The sequence below is a fragment of the Vombatus ursinus genome, unplaced genomic scaffold, assembly GCF_900497805.2.
Source record: "Vombatus ursinus unplaced genomic scaffold, bare-nosed wombat genome assembly UNPS02014167.1, whole genome shotgun sequence".
Taxonomy (NCBI): Eukaryota; Metazoa; Chordata; class Mammalia; order Diprotodontia; family Vombatidae; genus Vombatus; species Vombatus ursinus.
In genome coordinates, this window is record NW_020953945.1 from 2,496,691 (window position 1) to 2,517,155 (window position 20,465).

At 47.7% G+C, this 20,465-nt stretch overlaps 1 protein-coding gene across 1 annotated transcript in view; it reads left to right on the forward strand.

Annotated features, from left to right (window-relative positions):
- RSPH14 (radial spoke head 14 homolog) overlaps positions 1 to 20,465 on the forward strand; it is a 190,498-nt gene that overhangs the window by 159,031 nt on the left and 11,002 nt on the right. The window contains exons 5-6 of the mRNA XM_027859408.1: positions 12,359 to 12,584; positions 14,587 to 14,723. Of these exons, the coding sequence (XP_027715209.1) occupies positions 12,359 to 12,584; positions 14,587 to 14,723 (363 nt within the window). The remainder of the gene's footprint in view (positions 1 to 12,358; positions 12,585 to 14,586; positions 14,724 to 20,465) is intronic.

Genomic DNA, 20,465 nt, shown 5'->3' on the forward strand with positions numbered 1-20,465 from the left:
TGAGTGGCCAGCAAGTTCAGCATGAGTCAATAATGTGAGCTGACCTACAAAAAGCCATGGAAGTTGCTTGAACGCAGGCTGCATGAACAGAGGCAAGTGTCCGAAGTGAAGAAGGCGATCGATATCCTCCCCCACCCCGGGCAGAGCAAGTCCAGGAAACATGTCTTGTCCAATTCAGCATCTCAAGCATTGTGCCCATTTCTAGGTGGGCCATTGAGAAACTGGGGAGGCGGGGTCCAGGTGAGGGCAGCCAGGAGGGAGGAGTGTATGAGAATTAGCTGGTGAGCCAGTCCTCATGTGCCTGAGAGGCTTTCAGGTAGAAAAGGAACAGGCTTGTTCTGTTTCACCACAGAGGGCAGAAGCCGTGGGGGAAGACACAGGGAGGTTTAACAAGCTCCCTAACACAAGAATGGGGTGGGCTGCCTTTCGGAGGTCATGAGCCTCCCTTGGGCTCAGGAGGCTAGGTGGCGGGACTAGAGGCCCCCTGGAGTCCTGGTAGAGATGATCATGGAATTTACAGTGGGAAGGGACCTTTGAGACCATCTAGTCTAATTCGAGTAGTCTAGATGAGGAAACCGAGGCCGAAGATGGAAAGTGTTTTGCCTAAGGTCACTCGGTCAGTAGCAGAGATGGGATTTCACGCTAAGTTTTCTGACTCACCATCCAGTTCCTTGCCACAATTCCATACTTATTGCCTTCTAATTCTGGCTTTCTGTGATTCTACTTTCGACAGTTGTCTCATCGACAGAAGATGCATACAGGAGTATGGTAGGCTCCTGAAGCTTAGAATGAGATGAGGCTTCCAGGGAATACTGAAGGGCACAAAAGGAGTTTTAAAAGCTATGTTGGGTAAAGAGGACAGCCAAACAGCAAGCAGCCTGCTGCTGGGAGCGGGTGGGATGATGCTAGCCTGGGATAGAGAGAAAGCACACCTAGCCAACTCACATTCTGGTGGGCTTTTCCTTCCAAGGAGAGTAATCTTTAGTTTGGAAAGGACAGAACAGCTGAAATCTGAGCTGAGAAGGGTAGGTGTGAGGGAGGACCTTGACGTTTGAATGGCCAGGTGCAGGGGACTCAGGTTCAGGGTGCTGAAGGGCTGGTGGGTGTGCTGAAGCGCCACTAACAGGGTCTGAGAGGTCATGACCAGTGGGAGAGGGGCTGTGGAATTGAACAGAGACCTGGCTTTGGACTCCTGGCCACATTTTAGAATATTATTAATGTTAGGAACAGTTAGTAACATCCAGCAAAAGAAGTGGTGGGGAGGGGCAGCTAGGTGGCGCAGTGGACACAGCACCGGCCCTGGAGTCAGGAGGACCTGAGTTCAAATGCAGCCTCAGACACATAACACCTTCCTAGGGGTGTGTGACCCTGGGCAAGTCACTTCACCCCATTGCCTAGCCAAAAAAAAAAAAAAAGAAGTAGTGGGGATCACAGAGAGCCAGCAGGGCTTGAGTGAATATTGGTCATGCTAGATTGAGCTCATTTCCTTTGTGGATGAGGTCACTGCGGTGGGGGACGATCAGGGGAACATCACAGCAGCACAGCCTTTGACAATGCCCCTTATACTCTTCTAGTGGAAAAACACTCAGGCTAGACAATAGCAGATGTGGGTAGGCTCCTCAAGGACAGGGGTGTCTTTTGCTTCTTTTTGTGTCCCCAGCCTTCAGCACAGCACCTGGCACATAGTAGGCACTTAATAAATGTTTGCTGATCGGTTGAACTGGATGGCCAGGCCTCAAAGTGTAGTCAGCATTGATTTGATGTCAACTTGGAAAGAGGTCTTCAGTGAAATGCGTCAGGGATTTTCTGTTGGCTTGGGGCTTTTCAAGGTTTTTTATTAATAAATTGGATAAAAGAATAGCTGGTATGTTTACCAGATTTTCATGTGACACAAAGCTAAGAAGGATAGCTAGGGTTGTGTTAGAGCCAGCACTGGGACCCGATTGTTAAATTTATGCCTTGGGAATTGGCAAACGCTGAAAATCCTGGCTTGGTTTATTGTTTTATCAGCTGTCTAGTCCTAAGAAAGTGACAGAGAAGATGTGATGATTGCAGATTTAACTTGAAACTGCGTCATGCAGACATTTTTTTCTTTTCAGAGAGCTAGTTAAATGCTTACTAGTGACATGACCCTCATAGAGCTAAAGCATTCACTGATGGAGCCAAGATCCGGGATGATCTCACCCAGCTAGAGCATTAGGCCAAATCTACTAGGATTAATTTTAATCGAGATAAATTAATTGGGATAAAATCTTTGTTATCGTTCAGTCATTTTTTGTGACCCCATTTTAATGTTAATGTATCAACTTTCCATGTACATGATGTAGCTAGACAACAGTTCATCTGGAAAACATCTGGGTATTTTAGAGAATTCTAAGCTTAAAGCTTGAAGTAAATAGTCAAAAAAGCGAATGGGATCATAGCTGACACGAGGAGAGGCCACACATCCAGGATTCGGGGTGGGAAGTTCGGTGGTCCTCTGCCCTGGTCAGCGTCTGGAGGGTTGTTCTGGGATCCACCTTTTAGAAAGCACATTGATAAGCTGGAGAGTTTTCAGAGGACAGATGACCTTAAGATCCACCATATATGGGTCATTTGAAGGAATTGGGGCGTTCAGTCTAGAAAAGACTGGGTGGAGTGCGCGGGTGGGAGGGCAAGGGCACGTGAAGTATTTGAACAGATTTCATGTTGAAAAGACTTGTTCTATTTCAATATTTCTATTGTTCTATTTTCTATCAATCAGTCAATAAACAGTAAGTGTCTACTCTGCGTTAAGCGCTGGACCTGAGGTTTGAATTGGAAGCAATGGATGGAAATTGCTGAGAGGCAGGCAACTTTTGTTTTGATGAGGGGAAATAGGTCCTAACTGTTAGTTCTGTAGGAGTGGAGCGGGCTGCCTCGGGGTAGAGTAGGGCCGTCCTCATTGGAGGTCTTCAAGTAAAGACTGGACAAGAGCTCTTGGGGAGTCCGAGTATCTCAGAGGCCAGCGACGTGGCCTGAACAGTCACACTTGCTCTGACCTACCTCGAATGGACGAGAGATGCTGACAAGGAGCTCGCTGCCATGCGCGGACCTTCCCAAATGACCTCTGAGGTCCCTTCTACCTTTGGGGCTCCCTGATTCCCTCCCTCCCACAGCCTCAGGCTGCCAGTGGCTTTTTCCCACCTCCTGCAGAACCCTGGGACTCCCTTCAGCCAGTTGCCCTTTGCTTTCCAGCATCGCAGTCTAGACTGAGAGATGGATGAACTTTCCAGGAAAATGTGTTTCAGGAAAAATCCATCAATGTTTTTCAAATGATGAAAGAGCCGTTTCTCATCGACATAAGGTATATAAGGGAAATTTTGCATTTAGAGTAATACCAGTCATTCCGTTTTGGTCTCTTTTTGGGGTGCCTCAGCATCTGTGCCACAGGCTGCGTTTACAATATAACTTGTCGTCTCCCCACCCTTCTCCATCTTTGAACCTTGAGCTGAAGCCTGGTGGCCCAGTCCCGGACCGGCCCTTAGGAGACCAGGTAATTAGTACCTGAGTGACCTTGGACAGGTCGCTTCTTCTACCTCTCAGTTTTCTCATTCATAAATGGGGAGAATAATAGATGCTCTATCTCCTTCCCAGGGATGAGTTAGGAGGCCCAAATGAGAGGGTGTGAGGGGTTGTTAGAATGGCTGTGATATCTGCCTGGGGGAAATTGCACAAGGGGAAAATCTTTTCAGTCACCCACCAACGGTGTTCCAGTGTTTGTTGCTGGTGCCTCTCCTGGGTCCTCCTAGGATCATGGCATGACAAGATCCTAGATCTAAAGAGGGAAGGGCTCTCAGGGGCCTTCTATTCTAACATCTTCATTTTACAGATGAGGAAACTGAGGCCCAAGGAGGTTAAGAAGGAACCCAGGTCCTCCGACGCTCGAGCCAGGGCTCTTTCCACTGAACCAGCCTGCCTCTTCAGTGGGCCCCTATTCAGTGGCTCTGACATTTTCCTTGTGACTGTGGGCTCATTCATTAACTTCTCCAAACCTCATTTTCTTCATCTGTCAGATGAAGGTACTTTCTACCTTCCTGGATTATTGTAGAGAAAGCATTTTACAAACCTCAAAGTGCTATAGAAAGAGGGGATGATGTTGTTGTGCTTAGCACAGTAAGTGCCTGGCACCTAGTAGGCACTTAATCTTTGTTGACTGACTTATGGACTGTTACTATCTTTTCATCCAGCTTGAGACGGAACTGGCCTGAGACAACAGGATCACCGTCCTGGAGCTAGCCCAGGGTCTAGAACGTTAGACAACTTCTCCTTCATTCAGTGAGCATTTATGAAGTGACCACCGTGTGCCAGGCCTGGTTCTAGGTGTTGGGGTTACAGAAACAAAAATAAAATACCTCCTACCTTCAAGGAGCCTACATTCTACCTCTAAGGCTCCTTCCTGGAGTATCTGGCTCTGATACTTAGCAGTGTGACCCTGGACAAATCATTTCCTCTCTCTGAGGATTACCGTCCTCATCAGTAAAATGAGATTACCAACACCGGTACTCTCTTTCCTGTTTACCTCTTCATGTTTCTCTTGAGTCTTGTATTTGAAAGTCAAATTTTCTATTCAGCTCTGGTCTTTTCATCAAGAATGTTTGAAAGTCCCCTATTTCACTGAATGACCATTTTTCCCCCTGAAGGATTATACTCAGTTTTACTGGGTAGGTGATTCTTGGTTGTAATCCTATCTCCTTTGCCCTCTGGAATATTATATTCCATGCCCTCCAGTCCTTTAATGTAGAAGCTGCTAAATCTTGTGTTACCATGATTGTGTTTCCACAATACTTGAATTGTTTCTTTCTGGCTGCTTGTAATGTTTTCTCCTTGACTGGAAACTCTGGAATTTGGCTACAGTATTCCTAGGAGTTTTCCTTTGGGGATCTCTTTCAGGAGGAGATGGGTGGATTCTTTCAATTTCTATTGTGCCCTCTGGTTCTAAAATATCAGGGCAGTTTTCCTTGATAATTTCTTGAAAGAGGATGTCTAGGCTCTTTTTTTGATTGTGGCTTTCAGATAGTCCAATAATTTTTAAATTCTCTCTCCTGAATCCATTTTCCAGGTCAGTTGTTTTTCAAATGAGATATTTCACATTGTTTTCTATTTTTTCATTCTTTTGGATTTGTTTTACAGTGTCTTGCTTTCTCATAAAATCACTAGCTTCCAATTGCTCTGTTCTAATTTTTAAGGAAGTATTTTCTTCAGTAAGCTTTTGGACTTCCTTTTCCATTTGGCCAATTTTGCTTTTTAGAGCATTCTTCTCCTCATTGGCTTTTTGGACCTCTTCTGCCATTTGAGTTAGGTTATTTTTTAAGGTGTTATTTTCTTCAGTGTTTTTTTGGGTCTCCTTTAGCAAGCTGCTGACTTGTTTTTCATGATTTTCTTGCATCACTCTCAGTTTTTCCTCTACTTCTCTTACTTGCTTCTCAAAATCCTTTTTGAGCTCTTCCATGTCCTGGGACCAATTCATATTTTTCTTGGAGACTTTGGATGTAGGAGCTTTGATTTTGTTGTCTTCTTCTAGTTGTATGTTTTGATCTTCTTTATCACCAAAGAAAGATTCTATGGTCTGATTTTTTTTTTTGCACTGCTTGCTCATGATCCCAGTCGATTACTTGAGTTATAAACTCCTTGTTAAGGTAGGGGGTCTGCTTCCAGTGTGGAGAATGTACTGTCCCAAGCTTCGAGGGTTTTGTGTAGCTGTTTTCAGAGATTCTTCTAGGGATCTGTAAATTTTCAGTTCTTCTAAGGTGCTATGATCAAGGGCAAGGTATTTACTCTTCTTCTGGCCTGTGCTCTGGTCTATGAGTGAGCACAAGCACTCTTTTCTGTCTTGGAACTGTGAGGAGGATTTCCTCTCTACTGCCATTACAAGCTCCACCATGCCAGCGCTCCTCCTTGCCCCAGGACCGCCACCTAGACCTGTGACCCAGATTCAAGCACGGGCAAAGCGAGAGAATTCTGTACCAGCAGAGAGATCCCTGCAATCTCCCTCTGATCAGCCACTTGATTCCCCCTCAGTCTGTGGGCCAAGCTCAGGAAGCAGCTGCTGCCCTGGGGCTGCACTACAACTGGGGCTGGGACCCAGCTTCTCTCTCACAGTAGACACAGACTTCTCCTACTCACCTGCTAAGTTGTCTTTGGCATTCGTGGTTTGAGAAATCTGGAAAACGCCCCAGCTGCCCGCAATTCAATCCTCTGAGGCCTGCTTCAGGTTTGCTGTGGCCCGTTTTGCCTGTGCACCCATGCCAAACTGAGCTCTTCTCCCCGCCACGCGTGATATACCTTTCTGATCAACCATCCAGGTTGTCTTGGGCTGGAAATTTGTTTCACTCTGTCTTTTTGTGGGTTCTGCTGCTTTAGAATTTGTTTAGAGCCATTTTTTACAGGTATTTGGAGAGGTTTGAGGGAGAGCTCAAGCAAGTCACTGCTTTCACTCCACCATCTTGGCTCTGCCCCCACACTTGTACTCTCTATCAACTACTCCATGTTGATGGTCCTATGTGTCCCCTTCCCCTGGGGCCATAAGCCTGTGAAGGCAGGGGTCAGGCCTCTTGGCCAGAGCTGAGCACAGGGAAGATGACTTTTTGCAGCAGAGAGAGCTAAAGGTGCAGGTCTGAACTGATGGTCTGGGAGGCCCCTGCTAACGCAGAGATTCTGTGATTGTGATTGGGGCATGGAGAAGAGGGAGAAGGAAGGGAGCAGGTAGAAGAATACTGCAGGAGTTTGGCCCTAATAGCCTGACTTGGAGCAGTGGGAGCCCAGCTGAGGGGACAGATTTGAGGAGGGGCAGAGGAAGGATCGGCTGATTGACTGAGGGGGAGGAGGGGATGTGAGCCTCTGGAGAAACAGAATTTGAAAGTCAAACAGCTGTTCGTGGTGGGTGAGGAAACATTCCCCAGGCACTTGGAATCAGTAATTGCTCTTCAGGCTGAAAAAGAACTCTGACCCTGATAGAGAGAAAGTGGAGTCAGATGACCCCAAGCAGCTGAGCAAAGGTGGTTCGGAGGAATAAGAGTATGGCGACAGTAATCGATCCAATCAATCAGTCAACAACCATTTATTGAGTGCTTCCTCCATGCTGGGCCCCAGCTAAGGCGAGAGCACCAACACAGGCCCTGCCCTCAAGGAGCTCACAGTCTAATGGGGCAGACAACCTGCAGAGAAATAGGGCCACCCAAGATACATGCAATATAGAAGGGAGTTAACCTTAGAGTGCAAGGCCTCCTGCAGAAGGGAGCCTGTGAAGAAAGCCAGAGAGGTCAAAGAAAGGGTGGAGGTGAGGAGACAGAGCATTGCAGGCAAAAGTGCAGAGGTGGGGAATGACGTATCCCTTCTGAGGCAGTCAATAGAAAAATAAGGGATGTGGATGGTGATGGTGATGGATGATTAGACTGAGCTCCATGAGGACAGAGGCTATGTCTTTTCCATACATCATGTCTCCCCAAATACGGGCATAGTATTGTCCACACAACAGGTGCCTAATGGAATATTTGTTGTTGTGGAGTTCAGTTCTGGCCCCGTTGGCCGAATCCATCAGGCAATGGGGGAGTTTGGGGCTGAAGCTCAGGAGTGAGGGGAGGTCTGGCCGTCATCTCCACAGGGCTGCTGATGGTGAGGAACTGGAGGGACCGGCTTGGAGGAAGGGGCTTTGCTGGTGCCCCCCAGAGCCTCCTTTGGCCTTCAGCCCCCTGGGACCGGCCATGGTGGCTGCTCTCCTTCCGCCCCTCTTTTGCACATGGAGGCACAGATCTGGGTTAGTTATAAATAGCCAGGCCTGCGTGGCTCCTCTTAGCACACGAAGGATCCAAATGAACAGGCAGGCGGGCGTGGAAAGCATGTGCTGTATTTTTAATCTTCGGTGTTTGGCATCTCTGACTCTCCCTGGTTTTCTCTCTGTCTCTTTCTCTCTGTCTCCCCTCGCCTCTCCTCTGTGCTCTCTCTCCCCCATTTTCCCTCTCCTGCTTTCTCTTCTCTCACACTATAGTAAACTAAAGCACTCACGTGCACACACACACACACACACACACATATAGACAGGATATGTGTGTGTATGTGTGTGTGTGCGTGTGCGCACGCGTGTGCCCTGTTGCCGAGTGTAGAGAGGGAGAAGAGAGATGGTGTGAGGTGGGGGGAAAGATTGGGAGGCGAAACAAAGAACAAAACCCGCTTGGATCAAGGTCAGACCTCCGGTCGCCATTCTGGGCAGCACCCAGAATGCTACATTGAAGACTGAGGTGGCTCAGTGTAATGGGAAGAGCCCTGGAGCTGGGATCTCAGAGCCCGAGCTCTGCTGCTTCTTAATCCAGGATCCTCTCTGAGTCACCAGCCAGTCTCTAAGGGTCCTCTCCTCTTTTTGTTTTAAAGGCAATTGGGACTAAGTGACTTGCCCAGGGTCACACAGCTAGAAAGTGTCAAGTGTTTGGTCTGAGGCCAGATTTGAACTCAGGTCCTCTTGACTTCAGGGCCGGTGCTCTATCCACTGTGCCACCTAGCTGTCCCAGGGTTGTCTACTCTTAAGCAGAGGAGCTGGGGGCAGTGAGGTGGTGCCATAGTGCACAGAGCACTGGACCTGGACTCAGGAAGGCCTGAGTGCAAATCCTACCCCAGACACTTCCTAGCTGTATCACCTTGGGCACTCACTTCTCTTCTGTGTACTTCAGTTTCCTCAGCTGTAGAATGGGGATCATAATGGCACCTGCCTCCCAGGGATGTTGGGAGGCATCTTTGTAATGTGCTTAGCACAGAGCCTAGCACACAGTAGGTGCTTAATATGTGCTCATTTCTCCTTTCCATCTGAGCCAGGCTCAGAGTTCTCTTGCCCTCCCTGGCTTCCTTCAAGTCCCAGCTAGAGTCCCTCCTCCTCCAGGAAGCCTTTCCTGCTCCCCTGTAAGGCTTGTACCTGCTCTCTGTTAATCATCTCCCCAATTCATTGCATTTGTAGCTTTTTTGGACATTGTTGTTTGTACATGGACTCCCCCGTTAGACTAGGAGCTCTTTGAGATCAAGGCCTATTTTTGCCTTTCCCTGTTCCCCCAGCATTCATAGCAGGGGCCCTGGGACTCTGGGGCTTTGATTGCCTTCCTGCCCTCCTGACACTGGGAAACACCTCCAGGACTTTGAAGGCAGTGCCTTTGGAACCAGCACCGGCAAGTCTGGCCCAGCAGAAAAAGCTACCAGGCCAAACCTGGGGAAGGTCACGAGCTTGCCGCCTGTGGCCTGCCTGCCCAAGGAGAAGCGCCCGTCCCCAGGCTGGCTGCAGGGGCTGAATTGTTTCTGGCCACAGGCAAGCTGTGATTAACAAACAGAAACCTCAGAGAAGGAGACACCAAGAAGTAGCTTCTCTGCTGCGTCTGATGGGAGAGCAGCTGAGATCTTGGGGATTCTAAGGGGGTGTCAGACCCTCTGAAAACACACCAGCTGAAAACCCCAGCAGGCCATAGCTCCGAGCAGGCCGGCCGCCATCCCCAGCAGCAGAGACAAGCTCATAGCATCAGCAGATGGGGCACAGGCTGAGAACGGAAAGGACTTTCCTCTGATCTTAGAGCTAGAAGGAACCACGGCTAGAAGGAGCACTCTCCTCATTGTCCAAGAGGGCCAGCTGCTGGAAAGAGCCTCCCCCACCCCTCCTTCCACCCTCAGATGGTGGAGTTACAGCCTGTATGTTCTGGGCCTCAGTTTTCCTTTCTATAAAATGGAAGGATGATGGAGTTGGACTGGATACAAGGCAGTGTAGTGTGGTGGGATGATACCTGGGTTTAGAGTCAAAGGACCTGGGCTGGATTCCCAGCCCTGCTGTGGGGCATAGTCATTGAGGTGGGGCAGTGGAGACCTGGAGTCAGGAAGACCTGAATTCCAATCCTACCTCTGACACTATCTGTGTGACCTTGGGCAAGTCACTTAGCCTCTGTCTGCCTCCGTTTTTTCTTCTGTAAAATGGAGATAATCATAGCACTTACCTCGAAGAGTTGTTGAGGATCAAATCAGATAACCGTGTAAAGCACTTTATAAAGACAATCTAATTGGCTGTGAATCTCTGGGTGGCCTTGGGCAAGTCATAGAACTTGCTGTGCCTGAGCTTCCTCTGTGGATGAGCTAAAAGGACTGAGGATGTCTAGTCTGGATGAGAGAAGTCTTACGTGGAATGTAATCGCTGCCCCCACATACCTCAGATGGGCTGTCACGTACATGGCTTGTGTTGACCCTCACCCAAGTGCTTGATTCCAAGGGTGGAAACCTATTACTCTAGGGCCGAATGACCATTTGGGAGGGATTTTGTCAACGTTTTTGACTGACTAGAAGGGGTCTTTCTTGCAATATACTGTGTTCTATCATCCAACTCTTCATGACCCCATTTTGGGGTTTTCTTGGCAAAGATACTGGAGTAGTTTGCCATTTTCTTCTCCGGCTCATTTTACAGATGAGAAACTGAGGCAAGCAGGGTGAAGTGACTTGCCCAGGGTCATACAGCTAGAAGTGTCTGAGGCCAGATTTGAACTCAGGAAGATGAGTCTTCCTGACTCCAGCCCAGGCTCTCTGTGCACTATGGCGCCCCCTAGCTGCCCGCCAGCTCATGTTCACTATGTTGTTCACATATGCCTTGTATCATAGTCTCCGAGGCCCCTTCTAGCTGAAATTCTGTATCATCAGCCTTTGTCACTAAATGTCTCTAAGGAGACCGTCTCAAGCTCCGAGAGTCTAGAATTCTTTCCTTCTTCCCTCCCTTCCCTTTCTGTCATGCCCTTCTGTGCCGTTCTCATCATCCCTATCAGAAGCTCTGGGTTCAAATCCTGACCCTGCCGCTTGCTCCAGTGATTGGGGTGGGGAAGGTGTGACTTCCCTTCTCTGTACATCAAGAGCCGGTTGAACCCGGAGGTGCGTTGCAGGTGCAGGAGATGGCTAGGGGATGCTCAGAGATTTAGGCGCTTGCTCTCTCCTCCTTCAGCCTGTAGACGCTCCCCTGGAATGTAGCCCCTCGCCAGCCCTGGTGCAGGGGAGCGCCCCGCAGCCTCTGAAGGAGGTGACGCACACACCAGCCGTCTCTGCCCCGTTCACCCCCTCACTCCGCCTGCCTTTGAAGTCCTCAGGGGGCTCAGAAGAAGGCTCATAGCATACTTTCAAAGGCCACGTTCCTCCAGGCTAACGGACGCGTGGTAAATGAATTACCGCTAATTGGCACACTGAGACCTGTGGCTCATGAGCCTGCCCCTTTGTACCTTTGGAGCAGATTAAGGAGGTGGCTGGGGAGGGTGGCGGGCGTTTCTGCTTGCGGCCGCCTCTTCCGGCAACGGCGGCTTGGGAAGACAGGGCACGGTGGCTGCTTGGGGTGGGCTGGGGGGCTCTCAGCGTGGAGGCCCCTTGGTGTGGGAGAAGAACTCTGGGGCGATAGAGAAAGCTGACTAGGGTTGGCTTGGCGTCAGCGTCACTTGCCTTTTGGGTTGTGTTTGCGGTACATGGGGATGGCCAGCCCTTTGCCCTCCGTCCCTGCCCCCTCCCCGCCACACTTGGTGACTTCCAGGGTCTCTGATTTCCTGGGGTGGGGCGCTGTGCAGCCTCCTTCCTTTGACGCAGGCTGATTCCCCCCCCTTCCCCCTCCCCACTCAGGGCCCACCCCCTGCCATCTCCCTCGTGGGAGCTTCTCTGTTCTAGGTGAGGCAGCGCTTTGCACTAGCGGCATTTGTCCATTCTGGCCTCCCGGACGTGCTCTCAGCCCTTCTGCCTCTTCTGGCCTCCTGTACAGAATCGAAGTTGGGCCGATCGCCCTAATGAGATACCGGGGAGCTCTTTGATCCATATGCATTCATTTCTGCAAAGTGACAAGCCCCCAGAAAGCTGGTGCCCCAAAGGAAGGGGCTGGGCAGAGGCCCAGGAGCTCTGCTGTCTGGCTCCTTCCCTATTTCCCCTTCACTCCTTGGGCAGTGGAGTACTGCAGACCTGATGCAAATCCTGGCTCTGCCACTTACTAGGTGTGGGACCTTGGGCACATCCCTTAACCTGTCGGGGCCTCAGTTTCCTCCTCTGTAAAAAGAGGAGGTTGCTAATGTCGTTCAGTCATTTGAGTCTGACCGACTCTCTGCCTTCGTTGGCAAAGATACTGGAGTGCTGCGCCATTTCCTTCTCCAGCTCATTTTATAGATGAGGAAACTGAGGCAAACAGGGTGAAGGGACTTGTCCAGGGTCACCCAGCTAGGAAGTGTCTGAGGCCGGATTTGCGCTCAGGTCTTCCTGACCTCAGGTCGGCTCTCTATCCACTGCACCAGCTGTCCAGTAAAAGGGAGGGGGCTGCACCAGAGGCCTTCCACGCCTAAGTCTAGGACCCTGTGCTCCCTCTCTCCCCCAGGGGCTGAGGCGATCAGCAAGAGTGGACTGATCCCCCGTCTGGTGAACAAGGTGAAGGACGAAGATGAGGAGATCCAGGAGCTCATCTTGGACACGCTCTACTTCTGCCTGCAGTGGGACGCGTCCCCGGCCCTGCAGAGCAAGGCGGTGCCCATCCTTCGGGAAAAGCTCAGCAGCGCCAATGAGTATATCCGCAGCGCAGCGGCCCACGCCTTGATGGCCATCTGGTGAGAGGCCGGGAGGGAGTGGGGGCAGGTCTCGGTCTGCGCGTCTGTGCAATGAGCTGCTCTCCGAGGTAAGTCAGCGAGGCCGAGGTGCGGGAGCGGAGCCTGGGCTTTGGAGGCGGAGCGCTGGACAGCTCACCTCATGTCTGCACCTCTGTTACCCTGTAACAGGCTTGGGCTGAAGTGGCCTTTATCGGGCCTCGCTAAGTACTGAGAAGCTGGCCCCCGGCTCCCACTCCGCTCTCCTCCTCCTCCTCCTCCTCTTCGTCTCCCCTCCCCTCACTCCAAGATGGGCTCTGCTGCTCAGACGCGGGGAGGGCGGTTGGTTGGGACGGCTGTGCCGTCTCTCTCCAGGAAGCTCGGAGCTTCTAGATCAAGCTCGGGAGCCGAGGGTCCCCCCGGCACAGCTGTTCTCTGCTGCCTCGGTGACAGGCCCAGAGCACCCTGGGGGAAGCTTATGCCGTTATGGTTTTGTGGTCCAGCCACTCATCCTCAGGCCAGTCCTTCTGAGGACGTCCACCTTGCCTGAAGATGCTGAGGGTCCCACAGGGTGTGGGATAAAGGCTGCTAAGGGGTGCCGCAGTGCATAGAATGACAGGCCTCGAGTTCAAATCGAACCTCAAACACTTTCTGGCTATGTGACCTTGGGCAAGTCACTTCTCTTCTATCTGACTCAGTTTCTTTAACTGTAAAATAGGGAGAATAATAGCACCTACTTCCCAGGATTGTGTGAGGATCAAATGGGACGCTTGTAAAGGGCTTATCATAATTCTTGTCCCATACTTTTTTTTTTTCAGAAATGCTTATTTCCCTCCTTTCTAAAGCGGGGCCCTTAGCTGTGGGGACAGTCTTACTGATTTTTCTCACATGGTCTGAATTTCTATCTGCCTCCTCATCCTTTTTTCCATTGGGTCTGTTTCCTAATCTTCTAAACGCAAATTCTCCCTTTTCAACTCTCCTCTCTTCATGATGGAATGGGCAGAATGCTGTCCTGGGCATCAGCAGAGTGGGCAGTGGAGTACTGCAGACCTGATGCAAATCCTGGCTCTACCACTTACTAGGTGTGGGACCTTGGGCACATCCCTTAACCTATCGGGGCCTCAGTGTTCTCCTCTGTAAAAAGAGGAGGTTGCTAATGTCGTTCAGTCATTTGAGTCTGACCGACTCTCTGTCTTTGCTGGCAAAGATACTGGAGTGCTGCGCCATTTCCTTCTCCAGCTCATTTTATAGATGAGGAAACTGAGGCAAACAGGGTGAAGGGACTTGCCCAGGGTCACCCAGCTAGGAAGTGTCTGAGGCCTCATCGTGGTCAAGAGTATGAATGATAACCACATGGGGTTTGGTGGCTCACTAGGTGCTCTTCTCATAATGGCTACATGAAGCAGGTAGTGGAAGTATAACTATTCCCATTTTACAGATGAGGGAACTGAGTCTTGGGGGAGGAAATGAATTTGCCCATGGTCACATAGCTAGGAAGTATCAGATCCTGGGCTAGAAATCAGGTGTTCTAACTCCAAAGTCAAGGTCCATCTCTAAGGTAAAGGGGACTGGACTGTTCCTTGTGACACCTCTCCCCTCCCCCTTCTGGGGCTTAAAGTATGGTGGTGTGGTCAGAGAGACCTGGATTAGATCCATCCTCAATGCTTCCTAGCTATGTGACTCTTAAGCCTAGCATTTACCATGGTACCTGCCATATTTGGAACACTCAATAAATACTTGTTAGATGACCAACTTAATCTCTCCATACCTTAGTTTTCTCATCTGTAAAATGGGGATGAGAACAGCCTCTGTCTCCCAGGGTTGTGGGGATTAGATGAGGTAAGAAAGGTAAAGTGCTTAGCGAACCTTAAGGGGCTCTGTAACTGCTACCCATAGCTGCTGTTGTTACTACCCTGGAAGGGCCTTGCGTTCTGGGGCTCTCGAGGAGGGTAGGGAGTGGGGTGGGAGCACCTCTGGCCCCATGCTCCTCGGGCTGCTTTGGGCCCTGACGCCATCTTTCCTCCAGCATGCCACGGGAGGGGAAGAACCAAGTGTGGGAGTATGGCGTCATCCCCGTGCTGGTGTTGCTGCTGGATGACCGCAACATAGATGTGAAGGCCAATGCTGCCGGGGCGCTGATGTTTGCAGCGGTGACTACTGCAGGTCAGAGGGGCTGGAACTGGGGGAGGGGGGCAGCTTGAGGCCTAAGGCCAGGGGGAGATGAAGCCCCTTTTAGAGCCTGGGTTTCAGCTGCTCTTTGGAAAGCCATTTAAAATGTCCCCCAGCTTGAGGAGAGGTGGCTGAATACAGACTGGCTGGGGCCTGCCCCCCACAGGGAGCGCTGAAGCATATACAAAGCCTTCTGATGGAAGTGTGATTATCCCCATTTTATAGTGGAGGGCAAGAAGCACCATGGTGTGGTTTATATTGGCACAGTGCTTCTTCATGAGGAGGTCCCAATTCTAACGAAATCATAAATCTGGTAAAACACACACACACGCACGCACGCACGCACGCACTCCCGCGCGCAACCCATGAGATGAAGAAACAGGCTTGGAGGAAGGGGAGGTGGTTTGCCCAAGACCACCAGCCAGTCAGTTACTTTTTGGTCTCATCCTTACTGCCAGTTACTTCTGTCAAGCTGAGGGTGGTGGAAGTTTGCCTTCGCTCTGCACGAGCTCCCCCCTTGTCCTCCATCCCTGGGGAGGTGGGCCCACAGCAGAAGGACCTGGCTCCCTTCCTGTCCCCGCTGGGGCTCTGGGCTCTTTCCTGCTCTGGGAGATGAAGGATTTGGAACAAATCAACCCTAAGGTGCCTCCCGGCTCTAAATTGTTGCCCCTCTCTTCATGACCCATGAATAACCCCCCTAATTCTAGCCCAGAGCTGTGTCTACTGGTCCTGTCGGAAGTTGTGTCCCCACTGGTACCTCATGTGGCACCATTAGGAATTCTTTCCTTGGAGTTTTGAGCACTATTTGGGGTCTTCCAGAGCCCTCAGTGAACACATTCCGTTGGGAGGAAGAATCTGGGGAGCTGTCAACCACTCATGCCTTTTTGGAGATCAGTTTAGCAGCTCAGTTGGTAGTGTCCCTTGGGTGAGATGCTTTGTGCATCCTGGAGGACTGGGGCATCTGACATGTGAGGGTATTCCTGAAATGGATGTGGGAGGACCTTAAAAAGCAAGGTGCCTGACCTCTTCATTTGCTCTATGCCGCTTCCAGTGACTCCCCTAACCAGATTTTACTGTCCCTAGAGTGGCATTGTAGACCTTTGGACACCCCCAACCTTTTGGGAGGAGACTTGGCTGCACAAGATCCAATCACAGGGTGGAGGAAACCCAGGAATAGAGCCTCCCCTGCCCCACACCACTCCCTCTGTCCCAGATCATAACCAACTGATTCCTGACTCCATTTTAACCCATCGTTGTCCATGGTCCAGGGCCTCTGAAAGGCGAGCTAAGAAGGACACAGAAGGCACCCCAGGGGCCCAGTGAAATAGCTGGACACTGTGGTCATTGTTCTGAGCCCAGATATCTAATGTGGGTCCGTGAGATAAAGCTGGAGACAAATTTCCATTATTTGTTCAGGAAGATCCTGTCCTGGGAAGAAGTTAGGAAAGGCCAGTGTTGTGATAATGGTATTCAGGCCTATGCATGTATCTCTGTGTGTCTCTGCCTGTGTCTGGACATATATAGGTATGCCTGTATGTCTGTGAGTGTCTGTATTTGCTTGGTATCTGTGGATCTGTGTCACTCTGGGTGTGTTTCTGTATGCTGCCAAGTATCATTGTCTTTTTGGACCCTGGGTATGTATGGGCATCCCTGGGTATATTTGTATCTGTACCTCTGTGGGTCTGTGTGTATCTGCACGGTTCTGAGCTACTCTTGGGAACATATCTGTGTGTTGACTGGTCTTCTTTGGTGTGCAGGTAAATAGGCTGCCCTGGATGCTAAGGAAATCCCTCCATTACTGAACATGTTGGATATTAGAAAGAGGAAGCCTCGCTCATGTGCCTTTAAGGTAGTCACTATGCTGGCTGAGGCATGCCACTCTCCTGGCTCCCAGAACCCCACCATGTTGGTGAAGGAGCTGGATAAGTTTGAGAATCTGCTGATGGAGCAGGACCCAGACTTGATTTGAATAGGCCAAATAGCAACCAAGGTCATCCTGTGGAAGCCCTGAGACTTGGTCTCTAGGACCAGAGACCTTTTTTTTTGGAACTATGTCCAAAAGCTATAAAAATGTGCATACCCTTTGACCCACCAATAGCACATCTAAGACTGTATCCCAAAGAGAGCATACAAATGGGAAAAGGACCCACATGTACAAAAATATTTATAGCAGCTCTTTTTGTGGAGGCAAAGAATTGGAAATTGAGGGGGTGCCCATCCGTTGGGGAATGGCTGAACAAGTTGTGGTATATGAATGTAATGGAATACTACTGTGCTATAAGAAATGATGAGCAGGCAGACTTCAGAAAAACCTGGAAAGACTCGTATGGTCTGATGCTGAGTGAAGTGAGCAGAACCAGGAGAATGTTGTACATAGTAACAGCCACATTGTGCAATGACTAATATTGATAGACTTAATCCTTCTCAGCAATGTAAGGATCTAAGACATCTCCAAAGGCCTCATGATGGAAAATGCTATCCATATCCAAAGAAAGGACTATGGAGTTAGAATGCAGATTGAAGCATACTATTTGCTTTTTTTTTTCTTCTGTTGTGTTTTGTATCCTCTTTCTAGTGGTTCCTCCTATTGGTTCTAACTCTTACTTACATCACTAATGTGAAAATATGTTTTATAAGAATGTACATGTATAGCCTATATCAGATTGTACTTGGGGAGAGAGGTGAGGAGGTAGGGGGAGAAAAATTTAAAACTCAAAAACTTATGGAAGTAATTGTTGATAAATCAAAATAAATTAATAAAAAATTATTTATTTTTAGTTTTCAACATTCACTTCCACAAGATTTTGAGTTCCAAATTTTCTCCCCGTCTCTCCCTTCCCCCATCCCAAGACAGCGTATGTTCTGAATACCCCTTCCCCCAATCTATCCTCCCTTCTATCATGCCCCGCCTCCTTATCCCTTTCCCCTTCTATTTTCCTGTAGGGCAGGATAGATCTATCAAGATACCCCATTGCCTGTATCTTATTTCCCAATTGTATGTAAAAACAATTTTTGACATTGTTTTTAAAACTTTGGGTTCCAAATTCTCTCCCATCCTCTCTCCCCACCCACCCTCATTGAGAAGGCAAGTAACTCGATACAGGTCATACATGTGTAGTCATGCAAAACACTTCCATAATAGTCATGCTGTGAAAAACTATATTTCCCTTCATCCTAACCCACCCCCCCATTTATTCTGTTCTCTCCTTTGACCCTGTCCCTCCTCAAAAGTGTTTGCTGACTTTCTTTTTTTTAAATAATATTTTATTTTTTTCCCAATTACATATAAAGGCAATTTTTAACATTCATTTAAAATTTTTTTTGAATTCCACATCATCTCCTTTCCTCCCTTACCACCCCCTACCTAAGACAGTTAGCAATTTAATATAGGTTATGTTTGTGCAATCATATAAAACATTTCTATATTATGCTGTGAAAGAAGAAACAGGCCAAAAGAAAAGAACCAGGAAAAAAAAAAGAAAGTGAAAATAGTAAGCTTCAATCTGCATTGAGATTCCATCAGGTATTTCTCTGAATGTGGCCAGCATTTTCCATCATGAGTCCTTTGGAATGATTTTGCAGCACTGTATTGCTGAAAAGAGCTAAGTCGTTCATTGTACAATGTGGATGATACTATGTACAGTGTTCTCCTGATTCTGCTCACTTCACTTTGCATCAGTTCATACAAGTCTTTCCAGGTTTTAATGAAATCTGCCTGCTCCTCATTTATTATAGCACAATAACATTCCATTACAATCATATACCATAGCTTGTTCAGCCATTCTCCAATAGATGGGCATCCCTTTGGTTTCCAATTCTTAGCCACCACAAAAAGAGCTGTTATAAATATTTTTGTACAAATAGGTCCTTTTCCCTTTTTTGATGTCTTTGGGATACAGACTTAGCAGTGGTATAGCTGGATCAAAGGGTATGCACAGTTTTATAGCCTTTTGGGCATAGTTCCACATTGCTCTCCAGAATGGTTGGATCAGTTCATGACTCCACCAGTCATACATTAATGTCTCAATTTTCCCACATCCTTTCCGACATTTATCATTTTCCTTTTCTGTCACAGTACACAATCTGATAGGTGTGAGGTGGTACCTCAGAATTGTTTTAATTTGCATTTCTCTAATCAATAGTGATTAGAGCATTTGTTCATATGACTATAGATAGCTTTGATTACTTCATCTGAAAACTGCCTGTTCATGTCCTTTGACCATTTGTCAATTGGGAAATGGCTTGTATTCATATAAATTTGACTCAGTTCTCTATGTGTTTGAGAAATGAGGCCTTTATCTGAGACATTTGCTCTAAACATTGTTTCCTGGCTTTCTGCTGTCCTTCTAATCTTGGTTGCATTGGTTTCATTTGTGCAAAACCTTTTTAATTTAATATAATCAAAATTATCTATTTTACATTTTGTAATTTCTTTGTCTCTTATTTGGTCATACATTTTTCCCTTCTCCATAGATCTGATAGGTAAATTATTCCTTGCTCTCCTGATTTGCTTATGGTGTCACCCTTTATGTCTAACTCATGTACCCATTTTGACCTTATCTTGGTATATGGTGTGAGATGTTGGTAGGACAAGAGACTTTCAATTGGGCCTGCCTAGGCAAAACCTTGATAATCCTAATGATAATGATGATTGCGTAGTAATTGTAAATATTCATCTTATTTAGGTTATGGTGACATCTCATTGGGCAAAATAAGTGCTAATAATTTCCTTTGCTCTTCATTTGTTGTGGGTTCTCCTTTTTTCATTTTTAATATTGGTTAATTGGTTTTCCTCTCTTTTCAACAGATTAGCTAATGTTTTATTTTAAAATTTTTTTGAAAAATAAACTTGTAGTTTTCTTTGTCATTCAATACTTTGTTTCATTTTAAATTTTATTTATCTTTTCTTTGATTCTCAGAATTTCTATTCTTTCTATTGGAGGTGGCAAGATGGCGTAGTGGATATAAAGTGCCAGACCTGGAGTCAGGAAGTCTCATCTTCATGGGTCCAAATCTGGCCTCAGATACTTATTACCTGTGTGACCCTGGGCAAGTCACTAAACCCTGTTTGCCCCAGTTCCTCAACTGTAAAATGAGGTGGAGAAGGAAATGGCAAACCACTCCAGTATCTTTGCCAAGAAAACCTCAAATGGAGTAATGAAGAATTGGACATGACTGAAAAACAGCTGAACAACAATTCTTTCCATTTAGATTGGATTTTTTATTTGTTGCTTTTCTGGTTTTTTTAGTTGCACGAACAGTATACTAGGCTGTTCTTTCTCTCTTTTGCTGATGAAAGTATTTAGAGATAAACATTTTCCCCAAGGACTGCTTTGGCTTCATTCCAAAGGTTTTGGTATGTTGCCTCATTATTGCTGTTTCTTTGATGAAATTATCTATTGTTTCTATAATTCTTTCTTTGACGCACTAATTCTTTATGATTAAATTATTTAGTCTCTAAGTTTGACTCTCTTTTTCAAAGGTCTTCTGTTGATTAGAATGTTTATTGAGTTGCGGTCAGTAAAGGGTGTGTTAAATATTTCTGCTTTTCTGAATTTCCTTATGATGTTTTTGTGTCTAACATGTGGTAAATTTATGTAAATGTGCAATGAACATGTGAAAAATGTTATATTGCTATCTATTCACATTCAGTAGTTGCCAGAGATCTAGTATGTCAACTTTTCTAAAATTCTGTTTAAGTATTTATTTTCTTCCTTGTTTCTCTCTTTGCTAGAT